The sequence below is a fragment of the Macaca fascicularis genome, chromosome 2, assembly GCF_037993035.2.
Source record: "Macaca fascicularis isolate 582-1 chromosome 2, T2T-MFA8v1.1".
NCBI lineage: Eukaryota > Metazoa > Chordata > Mammalia > Primates > Cercopithecidae > Macaca > Macaca fascicularis.
The window spans coordinates 112,638,122-112,652,667 of NC_088376.1; the positions used below are offsets into that span (position 1 = coordinate 112,638,122).

The window sequence follows — 14,546 nt, forward strand, 5'->3', positions numbered from 1 at the left end:
CCAACATGGCAAAACTCTGACTCTACTAAAAATACAAAAAATTAGCCAAGTGTGCTGGTGTGCACCTGTAGTCCCAGCTACGTTGCAGTGAGCCGAGACTGCACCACTGCACTCCAGCCTGGGCAACAGAAGGAGACTCTCTCTCTCACACACACACACACAAAGCCTTATCCTGGCAACTGAGAATAGCTCAAACCAGGTGGGGTGAGGAGGAGGGTGTAGGTAGTAGTGGCCAGCTTCAGAAACTAACAAGATATACTGCTGGATTGACTTAGGATGAGACAGGAAGGGAGGCAGAGACGGCACCAAGGGGGAGACTAGGAGGCCCACATTTAGGGGCAAGATCAGGGGCTCAGCTTGGGTGTGTCAAGGTGAAGATGCCTACAGGGCATCTCTGTGAAGATGTGGAGTTGGCAGTTAAACAGGTGAAGAGTTCAGAGCAGAGTTCTGGGCCAGAGATAGACATTTAGTGGGTATCAGTGGAAAGTGGATTGAAAGCCCTGAGACTGGGTAAGTCTTGAGACTTAGGGATTGTGAGTACTCACAGAAGCACATTTGTGTAAAGACTGAGCCCTGGGTCTCTCCAGTGTAAGGAGTGGGGTTCTGGGGTTGGCATATGAGGAAGAACCTGCAAAAGAGATTAGAAAAGTGTGGCCAGGCAGGAGGAGGAAATTCAGGAGAAGGTGGTATTCCTGAAGGCAAATAGAGAACTTATCTCAGGAAGGATGGAGTGATCATCTGGGATCAAGTGCTGCTGATGGTCAAATGAGATGAGAAACTGAGATGTGACTGTCGGATTTGACGATGTGGAGGTCCCTACTGACTGTGACCTGAGGAATGTCTGTGGAGTGATGGGCAAAAGCCAGATTGGAGGGGTGGGTTGAGAGGGAGAGAGGAGAGGAGTGGGAGGTAGTGAGTGGAGGCAGTTCTTTTATTATTTATTTTAGAGACAGAGTCTTGCTCTGTCACTCAGGCTGGAGCGTAGTGGCATCGTCCTAGCTCACTGTAACCTTGATCTCCTGGGCTCAAGAGATCCTCCTGCCTCAGTCTCCCAAGTTGGGGTTACAGGTGCAAGTCACCTTGTCAGGCAAGTGGAGATAATTATTTTAAGGAGTTTTGCTGTAAAGAAGAGGAGAGAAATGGGGCAGTAGCTGAAGGAGTAGTGGAGCAAAGTGCTGCTGCTTCTACTTTTTTGTTTTTTAGGATGGGAGAAGCTTGTTTGTATGATAATTGAAATGATCCAATAGAGAGGGGGAAATGGATGATGAAGGAGAGGGGAGAATTTGTGAAGGTGAGAAGTGGGCCTTGGGATCAGGAGGCAGGTGAACACTGGGGGACAGGAATAGGGAGGCTGAAGTTGTGCAGGTTTCTTCTGGTGGGTCCAACTTTCTTTGTGAGATGGTGAGCAGGTCATCAGTGGCAGTTAAGAGACAGAAGGAGGTGTTTGGAAGCTTGAAGATCAAGGAGAGGGTATAAGGAAGCATCTAGGAAGACAGGAGAGTACAAAGACCATGGGCATATATTGCGATCTCCAGGTGTCATGATGGCTACCATGAGGCGTGTGGGCACACATCAATGCCAGGAACATTGCCCTCGCATGCAGACTTTGCTGGGTGCAGAAGACATTGTTTGTTTATTCACTGTCACCACGGCTGAGTTTAGAACCCTAATCTTCATAAAAAATGTCACCGTGATACAACATTGATTTAAAAAGTCGCTGTGTATATAGATTGCCTGCTACTTATTGGGCAACACAAATACAATAGAAGTGGCTACATTTCTCAGAAGGCTTGCACAGCCTGGAGAGGGGTGGGGGCCACAGCCCATTCACATGTTTATAAAAGGCTCTCAATGTCTTCTGATTTGCTTTCAAGGGCTGCCTTTAAACTCCAGTCCCAAATAATTTAAGTAAAAAATGAAACTTAATTTGGACAAGTGGGAAATATTTCTTTAGGATACCTAGAAATTAGTATACTGAAAGGGCTCAGAGAAGCCCAGGTTCCCAATGTGGGCCACAGATGCTATGGCCACCACCATGCTAGGCTTCATAGCTGGTGGCAAAGATGGCCCTGAGGGGTTGGACTCAAACTCTGGTTGTCTTGCTGAAGAAGAAATTGGTGGGTCTGTGACTGGATGATTAGGTCTATGCTATTGATGGCTGATGACAGGAATGTTAAACACTGTAATAGTGTTTCTTTTTTTTTTTTTTTTTTTTTTTGAGGCGGAGTCTTCACTCTGTCGCCCAGGCTGGAGTACAGTGGCGCGATCTCGGCTCCCGGGTTCGCGCCATTCTCCTGCCTCAGCCTCCCGAGTAGCTGGGACTACAGGCGCCCGCCACCGCGCCCGGCTAATTTTTTGTATTTTAGTAGAGACGGGGTTTCACTGTGTTAGCCAGGATGGTCTCGATCTCCTGACCTCATGATCCGCCCGCCTCGGCCTCCCAAAGTGCAGGGATTACAGGCGTGAGCCACCGCGCCCGGCCTAGTGTTTCTTTTTTTTAGGAGAGTCTTTATTAGATCAAGGATATGTTTCTCTACCTGCCAGTTCCTCAGAAGGGAGGAAGGACTGCAAAGTATCTTGGGGTCAGTGTCCCCAGGCGGGCTCCTCATCTTCCCCCTGAAATGACTTGTCCTAAGATGCCCTACCAGTTGGCTCTTAACTCTTTGGCAAGCAGATGGCCTTCAGATGGGGGCAGCAAACTTAGAATCTTCTCCTGTCAGTCAGACCCTGGGGCACTGAGGCAGAAGCTACCAGGGCAGTCTCCTGCACAGGCTAGGCCTCCACACTGCTCTCAGCAAGTCAGCCCTGTTTCCTGAGTGCCGGCATTCACCCCAATGAGTACAGACTAAAGCAGGAAGAGAATTTCAGGGAAGCAGTATAAAGCATTGCCTTTGGCTTTTTGTGCTCATCCTCTTTCAAACTAGAAAAGAGGAAAATTGCAGAGATGAACTTAAGTTGGGTCAAAGGAGAAGGAATATATGATTGACTTTTAGCCTGACAATTTGCTTTCTACCTCATGGAACTACCCAACACTGCTGGCTCCTCTGCAGCCAGATTGGGATGGAGGTGAGGGTTAGACGCATTGGATCTCACTCAGTGGTTCCTCAAGGCTGGATCCTGGAACTCCAACCCTACCCAACTTCACACTAGTGGAAAAGTAACACTTTATCCCATCTTGGTAGATTTGGTCTGGCATCAGGCTTGCCAGAGGGCTACCAGAAGGAAGGCTCCTTTGTGTAGAGGCAGGCCCCTGGTACAGGAGATGGCATTAACTAGGCATTGCAGTATCCCCCATCCCCAGCGATCTAGGTTCAGCCTCTGAAGGGGTTCAAGGCAGGATATAACAGATCGGCCAGTATAGTATCTCAGTATAGTAACTTGGGCTCATGTTGGAATCACCTAGGGAAGAAAAAATACTAATGCCAGGGTCCTGCCTCCACAGAATTTTATGTAATTCAATTTTTATATAATTCGGGGTGCAGTCTGGGAGTCAGAATTTTAAAAATCACCCTAGCTATTTCTTTCTTTTTTTTTTTGAAACAGAGTCTCACTCTGTAGCCCAGGCTGGAGTGCAGTGGCACTATCTCGGCTCACTGCAAGCTCCACCTCCTGGGTTCACGCCATTCTTCTGCCTTAGCCTCCCAACTAGCTGGGACTACAGGCGCCCGCCATCACACTTGGCTAATTTTTTGTATTTTTAGTAGAGACAGGGTTTCACTGTGTTAGCCAGGATGGTCTCGATCTCCTGACCTCTTGATCCGCATGTGCTGGGATTCCAGGCATGAGCCACCGTGCCCGGCCCCCCCCTTTTTTTTTTTTTTTTAAGACCGGGTCTCACTCTCTTGCCCAGGCTGGAGTGCAGTGGCACGATCTTTGCTCACTGCAACCTCTGCCTCCCGAGTTGAAGTGATTCTCCCGCCTCAGCCTTCCATGTAGCTGGGATTACAGGTGTCACTACCAAGCCCAGCTAATTTTTGTAATTTTAGTAGAGACGGAGTTTCACCATGTTGGCCAGGCTGGTCTTGAACTCCTGACCTCAAGTGATCTGCCTACCTCGGCCTCCCAAAATGCTGGGATTACAGGCTTGAGCCACCATACCTGGCCCATCCAGGTATTTCTAATGTGTAGGTTTAGAATCTTGGTATTCAAAGCATGGGCCTCAGACCAGAGTACTGGCATCACCTTAGAGCTTCTTACAATGCAGACCCTACTCAGATCTACTGAATCAGAGTCTGTACTTTATCAGAATGTGAGAGGACATGTTCTGATCCTGCCTCATGCCCTGGTGCCAAGGGTTCAAGTTGGAGATGCTTGTCAAGGCTCAGCACAGGACACAGCAAATGAGGGCTATGATGATTCTTCTGGGCAGGAGGAGGAGGGTAGTGATGGGGCTTGGCAGGGTCACCTAGCTTGGTAGAGACCTCTGCAAGCTGATTGTTTAAGATGTATCTCTAACAGTCATTTTCAATGTCATTTCAGCACTTCCCGGAGACTGGACCCCAAGGAATCCCTGGGTAGCCAGAGAGCAGCTTCCCCAACTCCGAAACAAGCTTCTGCTACCACTCCTGGCCAAGAGAGCCCCCGGGAGACAAGGGCACAGGGACCAGCAGGCCAGGAGGCTGATGGTCCCCGCAGGACACTGCAGGTAGACAGCAGGACACAGAGATCAGGGCGGTCCCCCTCAGTGTCACCGGACAGAGGCAGCACCCCTACATCACCCTACTCCGTCCCTCAGATCGCTCCCCTTCCCAGCAGCACACTATGTCCCATATGCAAGACTTCGGACCTCACGTCGACCCCCAGCCAGCCAAACTTCAACACCTGCACCCAGTGTCACAACAAGGTCTGCAACCAGTGTGGGTTCAACCCCAACCCTCATCTCACCCAGGTAACCACCTCTGCGCCGGCTCCCCACTCACCTGCCACCTCATTAGCATGCCTCCCCTGGTTTCCTTCCCCTCTTTCACCAACTCTCTTTTCCTGGTCGTTTCCCTTGATCACCAGCATCTGTGTCCTCCTGCAGGGATGTGTCCTGGTTCCAAGATGTGGCAGCAAAGAACAGGGCCTGGTCCCAGATCTCCCAAGGGATTTCTGCATCCCCTGAAAGCTTGGGCAGAGTCTGAGAGTAGAAGATACTTTCTAACCTGGTCCAAGTTTGGTCTGGAAAAATGGCCTTCGAGAGGACCAAATTGTTCTTATGAACAATTTTTCCCAATGGAACTTATTTGGAGTGGGCCATGAGCAGCTATAGGATACAGAGGGAGGCAAATTTCCCTGATCTAGGCCAGAAGGCCTCTCTCTTTGACAACAGTCTCTAGAGGGGGATGCTGGTGAGGGGAGAAAGGTTTCATGGGAGGCAGGAAACTGCTCTGGGAAGCACCTCCTCTGGGCTTTAGTTCTAGTCAGCTGGGGACCTGAGGTGGTGGGGCAGCTACCCCATCCCTAAAGAAATGACCTTAGGGTAAAGAACCAGGCTGGGAACCAAGCATTCACCAAGGATGACAGTGTCCCACACTCGCCAAGAAGCCACTGTAAGACCATTTCTGTGAGTTTGGCTTCTTTTTCACCCAAGAGGACAAGAGGACTCTGGGTCCACAGCCCCAGCCTGGCTTTGTTCAGGATGCTTTCAATGACTGTGGGATGTCTCACCAAGTGAATCGGGGCCGTCGCTTTAAAATGAACAGAGTAGGTCTGCTGATTTCCTCCTACTCCTCTGGGAGTGGAAGCCTCTGTTTCTCCCCATAAGGATCTGTCTTTGGATAGAATGGAGAGAGGCTGGCTGTAGGCACGGGCATGGCTGCCTCTGGAATTAACAGCAGCTGGAGCTGTTTGGACCATGTGGGAGGGGGCTGAGTGAGAATAATTGTTCACAGGTCAGGGTCTATATATGCCATGAGGTGCTGTGGGTGTGGGATGTGTGGTTTGTGAGAGGTAAGTGTGAGATTCTGAGGAAGGAGCTGTCGGTGTGGGGAGATGACTCAGTGCCTTTGGAGTCGCTCCTGGAGTGTGGAGGCTTCCTGAGGAGGCGTGCACGCTCGTGATTATTGCATCTGTGATTAGAAACAGGCCATCCTGCACTGTTCAGTTAGGTAAGCGCTTGCTGTTCAGAATTTAGAACAATACGATTAAGGCCAGGGAAGCTCACCTGTGTGTTTCTGCCAGTGAGAAGCCAGAAGCCCCTCACAGGAACAGGGAGGCTTGGCAGGTGGACTGTACCACTATGGGACACCCCCTCCTTATGCTGGCCTTGCCCCTCTGGGTTCCAGCTCCCTTGAGATGCACTGCAGCACCTGGACAACTCCGGGTGAGGTGGGTGGGGATAAGGAAGAGTCACACATGGTGGCTCCAGGCTCCTGGTGGGCATCCCATTCCTCACCAAACCATGGCCCCTGTCTGTAGGCTGTCCAAGCCCAGGACCTTCAGTGAGGTGGGAAGGGAGCCAGTCTTTGACTGTGCCTGGAAAAACAGCAGAGTAGGAAGACCTTGGAGACACTCAGTTCATCTGCCTCATTGTGCTGGGAGGAAGCTGAGGCTCAGGGCCAGGAGAAGATGGGGCCTCACACTTACTGCAGATCCATAGTGTTTTGTGAGGGGTGGATCTCAGCCAAATACTTCAAACAAATGCTGGGCCGGACAAATGAAATGTTTCTTTACTATGAGATTCCTTAGGACTTTCAGTGTCCTGAGGGGTACCACAGAGTTCCAGGACAGGACTGTGGTTGGCAGCCTTTCCCAGACTTGCTTTCACAGAACATCTTAGGAGCTGCTGTTCCATGGCACCCAGTTTGGGAATTGCTGACCTGGTCCCTTCTCCAAGTTCACACATTGTGAATACCCTTTTGTGCTGGGATTTTCAGGTAGAACCTTCACTTCTCCAGAGTTGGCTTTCAGTGTTGTTCTTGTCAAGGAAAAATAATCCTTGGCACATCTTCCCGAGGGGTGGCAAAGCATAATTCTTGAACCAGTGCAGTTGTTCTTTGTCACTTTGCTAAGAGCAGGTTCACCTTCCTGGTCATGCTTCCATGTGATGAGAAAACAGGTTTGCAGGCTTTGCTCACACACCTGCTGTTAGATCTGTTCTAGTCAGACTACATCTGTCCTGGCCACTTCTAACTTGATGTTATGTCAGCCAAGAAGGCTGGGAGTGCCCTGGTGTCTGTGGGCTGAACTCCTGCCTGGTCTGAAGTTCTGGGCATGTGTAAGGGGCTGGTTCTGAAGTTAGGTGTCTGGGTGACAGGGGGTCAGAGAGAGTGACTTTTTCCAGGAAACTCAGCTATAGCACTCACTTTCTTTTTCAGTTCCTCACTTCCCAGGAGTGGCCCAATCAGAGTAGAAAAAGATAGGGGTACTGCCAGACCCAGCGCAGATGCACTGCAGACCCTGGCCACTGGAGAGTGTCCTGGGGACCCTGTGTGGACTGGGGAGTGTGCCTGGAGCTGCTAGTGTAGTCACTCTGAGCCTGGTTGAGGAGGTCCGGCAGCCTGGGTGCTGTGTCCAGGGCATGTCAGCAGGATGTGTTGTTCCTCAACTTTCCAGTGGACAGAGGGATATAGCAGTCCCAGAGAAGGACGTGGGCCACACAAGTGACATGGAGGCTTTCAGGGCCTCTCCAAGACCACTAGTGAAACTGCTTGGAACTTTGAAATGTGACCACAGATAATGGAACTTTGTTCATGTGTGTCACTAATAGAGACTCACTGGCTGGTGTGGAACTCAAGCTGCTGCATAGATCTGGAGTGTGATTGAACAGTTGTGCCGAATGGCTGCATGAGGACAAATGCACAGAAAGGAAAGAACTTGGCCCCACTGGGCAGTGGTCACCAGGACTTGGTGTTTTTGTTTTTGTGTATGATGGCATCAGTCAGAGTTATTACTTTAGCTGAGTACTTCAGAAACAGCAGACCAGGTCTGGAGATGGGAATCACGCACAGTTAGCCCCATTTGGCTAGAAGCAGTGTCTGAGATCTGGAATCACTGTTTTTCTGGCCAGCGGACCCAAGTTTCCCCTATCAGCCCTAGGCTGCTGGAGAGCTACTACACTCACACAGACTGACATGGTACTCACCATTCTGCCCATCCAACAGAGAGGAGGAAGCCTGCGCATGTAGTTTGGTGGGTTTCTGAGAGCCTGGAGCATGTTGAGACTGCATGGAAACTGGGGAAGGAGCTCAGAGCACAGTCCCTGTTTACAGATGAGGAGACTGAGTCTTAGAAAGTCTTGGCTTATTCTGGGTTATTCTGGAGCAAAAGAGCTGTGGACCTAGACCAGTGGCTTGGTCTCCAGCTTTCCCCCAGGGATATGCAGCCTCATTTTCCCCATTCATAGTCCATTTTGCTCAGGCTGAAGCTGGTTCAGAACAAATAGGGCAGTCCCAGATACTCTTCTTGGTGGGGGCCATTTCTTTCCGGATTTCCCCAGTCCTGGTAGCTCAGGGTAAGTGAGTAATCTAACCTGTCCGAAACCACAGAGAAAGACTGGGTGTTTCTGTTTGAGGCCTCAACATTTCTCACCACTCACAAGAGATCCTCCCTCTGACAATGCACTGATGCCAGGGGGCCAGAGGTGTTAGCATTCAGTCCTCACTGATGAGGAGAAGGCAGGAAGACCATTCTCCTTTTCTCTCTATAGATGTGGGGTTTTAGACAAGTACTTGAATTTCTTGAATGTCAGATTTCTCTGAAGGAAAAGCAGGAATCCAGGGATTGGCGTCAGTGGCTTTTCTAATGCCCATGCCTGCTCAGGCCTGTGAGTTCACCTCTCCATTCTTTAGTGACTTACATGTAGGCCCGCCACCCCTTTCTGCACCAGAAGGGTGGCCCGTGTTGCCCTTGTTGGGCTTCTATTCCAACAGCTGGGAGTGGGAGACAAGGCATGGGCCTGAGCCTGCTAAGTAGAAGATGGGAAGGTGCAGTTGGGGTGGGCAGTGGGGATGGGAGTGAGTTGCTGGAGAATATGAACCATGGCCTGGAGCAGGCACAGCCTGCTTCTATAGGCCTCTCAGGGGCTTCCATGCCCCACTCAGAGCAGCCCCAGAAGCACATCCTAGCCTGGAGCTCCTCCAGATGCCAGTCTGTCCTCATCCTCAGAGCGGCATCCCAGGAGTGAGTGTGGTACAGAGGCCGCGTTGCCTGCATGCCCGAGCCTCCAGTCTGATCAGCTGAATCCTCCCAGAGCACCATCTAGAGTGAAGGGGCCCACCCTCTGCCCCTGTGGGGAGCAGCAGGGCTGCCACCCCATCCCCAGCCTTCCAGGCCAAGGTGGTCCATCTGCCTCCCACCACCCTTGCTCTAGTCAGAATTACTTATAAGCCTCTCTAGGAAAACTACAGAGGAGTAAGCGTGGTCTTCCCTCACCCATTCCAAGGTCTGGACTTTGCTGAGGCCAAGCCAAGGATGTTTAACCCATACCATCCCCTATTGCTACCCAATGGCAAGCCATGAGCCTACGCAGTTTCCCAGAGTGGGTGGCGTGGAGAAGGGAGGGAGAAAATGCAGGGGCTCTGAGCCTCTCTCTCTCCTGCCTGCATCCCACTGCTTTCCGGCAAGGGCCAGGGCACCAGATGGCTCGGGGGTGGTGCTGTGAGTTCAGCACAGATCCCTTTGCTGCAGCCAGCAGCCTTGTCTCATTCCCTCTGCTCCCTTCTGGCCACACTGCTGCCTGGGCCAGAGAGGAATGAGGAGCAGGTTTCAGGATATGGGACCAGCAGTGTACTGAGGGGAAGTAAAGGTGTCTTCCTCTTTCCTGGGCCTAGGGGTGTGTCTGCCCAGCCTTCCAGTGCTCACCTCCAAACAAAATGGAAGTGGACCTCTAGGTGGTAGGCTCTCCAGGAGGCCTTTCTCCCACCAAATAGCTAGTCCTTGGGCAATTTGCTTTAGAGTAGCCACTTTGACCTAAACAGTCTCCAAGTCAATAGAGAAATGCTCTCCAAACTTCAGTCACTCTGGAGCAGCCAGCCCTGTTGCTTAGTGCATGCCCCGGGGTGGTCCATGTTCCCAGAAGACAGGACCTTTGGCCTACTTACTTGCTTGGACCATGCAGGGTGGAGGCCAGAGCCACTGGGGCCATGAGGAGACAACAGGCATGGAATTCTACCTTTTAGTTATGGAAGAGGGCCATAAGTTAAGCTAAGAATGAATGTAAAATTAATTCAGATCTGAAAATATGAAATTTTACTCCTAAAACACTTGTTTTCATATCTAAGGGCAAAGGAAACAGAATAAAAAGAACATGCAGTAAAAATGGTAGAGAAAAAGAGAAATCCATAAATAAAGTAGGAGTGGGAAGAAGTGGAAGAAGGCACAAGAAGGGGAGGCAGGAAAAGGAGGTGATGGAAAGAGAGCCAGAGGCAGGAAGAGGCAGGGAACAGGAAATCTTGGTAAAGTTCCCAGTTGCTGGCTAGTAACCTGTTGGTTTTGCTGCTTCCACTCTTTATTTTGCTCAGCCTTTGGCCTGGACAGGCATGCTTAACCTACTGAGTCAGAGGGTAGCCCTCTCCCTTCTTCCTGTCCTTGCCTCCCTCCACAGTGCTTTTCAGTCCTACTGATAGTCGGGAACTGTCCCAGACACTGGAGAAACAGGTAGAAATGAAGCAGATGTGTTGCTCAGCTCTGTGAAGCCTTCAGGCCAGTGCAGGAGGCACCACTGCCACCAAGAACCACACAAGCAAACACACAATCACATCTGGGGTCAAGGAGGGGAAGGTTGTGGGGGGTGCTGTTGGTACGATGCTGAGACAAGATTCCTGGAAGTAGCTGGGCATGGTGGCTCACACCTGTAATCCCAACACTTTGAGCAGCCAAGATGGGCAAATCGCTTGAGCCCGGGAGTTCGAGACTAGTGTGGGCAACAACATGGCAAAACCCCATCTCTATAGTATTTGGGAGGCTGAGATGAGAAGATCACTTGAACCTGGGAAGGTCTAGGCTGCATGAGCCAATGATCATGCCACTGCTCTCCAGCCCAGGCGACAGAGTAAGACCCTGTCTCAAAAAAAAAGAAAAAAAAATTATTGGGGGCTTCTCCAAAGAGTGAGCATTAGGCTGTAGAATGTTAGAACTGCTAGACAGGAGGCAGTTGGAAAAGAGGAGGCCTGAGGGGAGGTGCTTGGTCCATGTGAGGGCTTGGGAGCAAAGGTCCAGGACAGCTGTACCACAGGACAGGACCAGAAGGCATGCAGGTCCTGCTGGCTTGCTGGGGTCTCCTGATGCACTCCCACGGTTTGGGAAGGTGGAAGTAGGAAGGTCAGATGTGTGTTTAAAACACCCCTCTGGGCTGGGCGCGGTGGCTCAAGCCTGTAATCCCAGCACTTTGGGAGGCCGAGATGGGTGGATCACAAGGTCAGGAGATCGAGACCATCCTGGCTAACACGGTGAAACCCCGTCTCTACTAAAAAATACAAAAAACTAGCCAGGCGAGGTGGCGGGCGCCTATAGTCCCAGCTACTCGGGAGGCTGAGGCAGGAGAATGGCTTGAACCTGGGAGGCGGAGCTTGCAGTGAGCTGAGATCCGGCCACTGCACTCCAGCCTGGGTGACAGAGCCAGACTCCGTCTCAAAAAACAAAACAAAACAAAAAAACACCCCTCTGATGCAATCTCAAGGGCCCTTCAAATAGCCAAAACAATTGTGAAAAAGAAGAAGAAAGCTGAAGAACTCACATTTCCTGATTTCAAAACTTACTACAAAGTTACAGTAATAAAAACAGTATGGTACTGGCATAAAGAGAGACATGTAGACCAATGGAGTAGAATACATAGCCCAGAAATAAACCCTCACATATATGGTCAGATGATTTTTGGTAAGAGTGCCAAGACCATTCAGTAGGGAAAGAACAATCTTTCAACAAATGGTGTTGGGAAAACTGGATATCTACATGCAAAAAAATGAAGTTGGACCTTTTCCTTACATCATATACAAAAATTAACTCAAAATAGATCGAATACCTAAACATAAAAGCTAAAACTATAAAACTCTTAGAAGACAACATAGGGGATAAGCTTCACAACATTGGATTTGGCAGTGATTTCTTGGATATGACACCAACAGCACAGGCAACAAAAGAAAAAATAGACAAAATAGACTTCATGAAAATTTTAAAATTTTTTACAGCTGAAGGCACTATCAACAGAGTAAAAAGGCAACCCACAGAATGGGAAAAAATACTTGCTAATTATGTACTTGATAAGGGATCGATATCCAGAATATACGGAGAAGTCCTACAACTCAACAACAAAAATAAACAAACTAACAAAAATCCAATTAAAAGTGGGCAAAGAGGCCAGACACAGTGGCTCACGCCTGTAATCCCAGGACTTTGGGAGGCTGAGGCAGGTGGATCGCCTGAGCTCAGGAGTTTGAGACCAGCTTGAGCAACACGGCGAAGCCCCATCTCTACTAAAAATACAAACATTAGCTGGGCATGGTGGTGGGCACCTGTGGTCCCAGCTACTCAGGTGGCTGAGGCAGGAGAATTGCTTGAGCCCAGGAGGCAGAGGTTGCAGTGAATCAAGATTGCACTACTGGGTGGCAGAGCCAGACTGTGTCTAAAAAAAAAAGGGCGTGGGGCAAAGAGGAGTCAGGTGTGGTGACACACACCTGTAGTCCCAGCTACTTTAGAGGCTAAGGCAGGAGGACATCTTGAGCCTAGGAGTTTGAGACCAGCCTAGGCAGATAGCTAGACCCTGTCTCTGAAAACCAAAATGGGCACAGGACTTGAAGAAACATTTCTCCAAGGAAGATATACAAATGGTCAATAACCTCCCAAAAGATACTCAACATAGGTTGGCTGTGGTGGCTCATGCCTGTAATCCCAGCACTTTGGGTGGCCGAGGCGGGTGGATCACCTGAGGTCAGGAGTTTGAGACTGGCCAACAAGGTGAAACTCCATCTCTACTAAAAATACAAAAAGTTAGCTGGGTGTGGTGGTGGGCACCTGTAATCCCAGTTGCTCAGGAGGCTGAGGCAAGGAGAATCGCTTGAACCCAGGAGGCGGAGGTTGCAGTGAGCTGAGATCACACCGCTGCACTCTAGCCTGGGCAACTGAGTGAGACTCTGTCTCAAAAGAAAAAGAAAAAAAGAAAATATACTCAACATGACTAATCATTAGAGAAATTCAAATTGAAACTACAATGAGATACCATTTCATACTTGTTAAGGATGGCTGCTATAAAAAAAACCCAGAAAATAAATGTTGGCAAGAATGTGGAGAAATTGGAACCCTTGTGCACTGTTTTTGGGAATGTAAAATGGTACAGCCACTCTGGAAAACAGTATGGCAGTTCCTCAAAAAATTATAAATAGAATTACCATATGATCCAACAATTCCACTTCTGGGTGTACACTCAAATGAATTGAAAGGAAGGTCTTGAAGAGATATTTGTACACCCATGTTCATAGCAGCATTTTTCACAATAGCTAAAATGTGAAAACAACCAACAGCCCATTGACAAATGAACAAATAAGCAAAAAATATATATATAGATACATACACACAATGGAATATCACTCTGCCTTAAAAGAGGAAGGACAATCTGACACATGATACAACATAGACGAACCTTAAGGACATTATGCTAAGTGAAATAAGCCAGTCACAAAAAGACAAATATGAGGTAGTCAGAGTAGTCAAAGTCACAGAGACAGAAAGTAGAATGGTAGTTGTCAAGAGCTGGAGGAACGGGGAGCCGGGTGCGGTGGCTCACGCCTGTAATCCCAGCACTTTGGGAGGCTGAGGCGGGCGGATCAGAAGGTCAGGAGATTGAGACCAGCTTGGCCAACATGGTGAAACCTCATCTCTACTAAAATACAAAAAAAATTAGCCGGGCATGGTGGCCCATGCCCGTAGTCCCAGCTACTTGGGAGGCTGAGGCAGGGGAATTGCTTGAACCTGGGAGGTGGAGGTTGCAGTGAGCTGAGATAGTGCCACTGCACTCCAGCCTGGTAACAGAGCAAGACTCTACCTCAGGAAAAAAAAAAAAAAAAAAAAAAAAGAGCTGGAGGAATGGGGAGTTTCATGGGCACAGTTTCAGATTTACAGGATGGAAAGAATTACAAAGATGAATGGTGGTGATGGTTGCACAGCATTATTAATATATTACCACCGACCTGTACACTTAAAAATGGTTAAGGTAGTAAATTTATGTATATTTTACCACAATAAAAACAATGCAAATTTTTGTTTATTTGTTCGTTTGAGACGGAGTCTCGCTTTGTCGCCCAGGCTCGAGTGCAGTGGCGCAATCTCGGCTCACTGCAACCTCCGCCTCCAGCCTCCCAAGTAGCTGAGATTACAGGCATGTGCCACCACGCCCAGCTAAGTTTTGTATTTTTAGTAGAGATGGGGTTTAACCACATTGGCCAGACTGGTCTCGAAATCCTGACCTCAAGTGATCCACGCACCTCACCCTCCCAAAGTGTGTGAGCCACAGTGTCCGGCCAAAAATAATGCAAATTTTAAAAACCCTCTGGAAATAGAGGTGATGGTTACACATTATGAATTATTAATACCACTGAACTGTATACTTTAAGATGGTTAAAATGGCAATTTTA

At 49.2% G+C, this 14,546-nt stretch overlaps 1 protein-coding gene across 2 annotated transcripts in view; it reads left to right on the forward strand.

The window, feature by feature from the left end:
• Nucleotides 1–14,546, forward strand: part of BSN (bassoon presynaptic cytomatrix protein) — a 115,635-nt gene that overhangs the window by 63,800 nt on the left and 37,289 nt on the right. For both annotated transcript variants that reach the window (XM_045386264.3, XM_065540581.2), the window contains exon 2: nucleotides 4,480–4,888. In XM_045386264.3, the coding sequence (XP_045242199.2) occupies nucleotides 4,480–4,888 (409 nt within the window). The remainder of the gene's footprint in view (nucleotides 1–4,479; nucleotides 4,889–14,546) is intronic.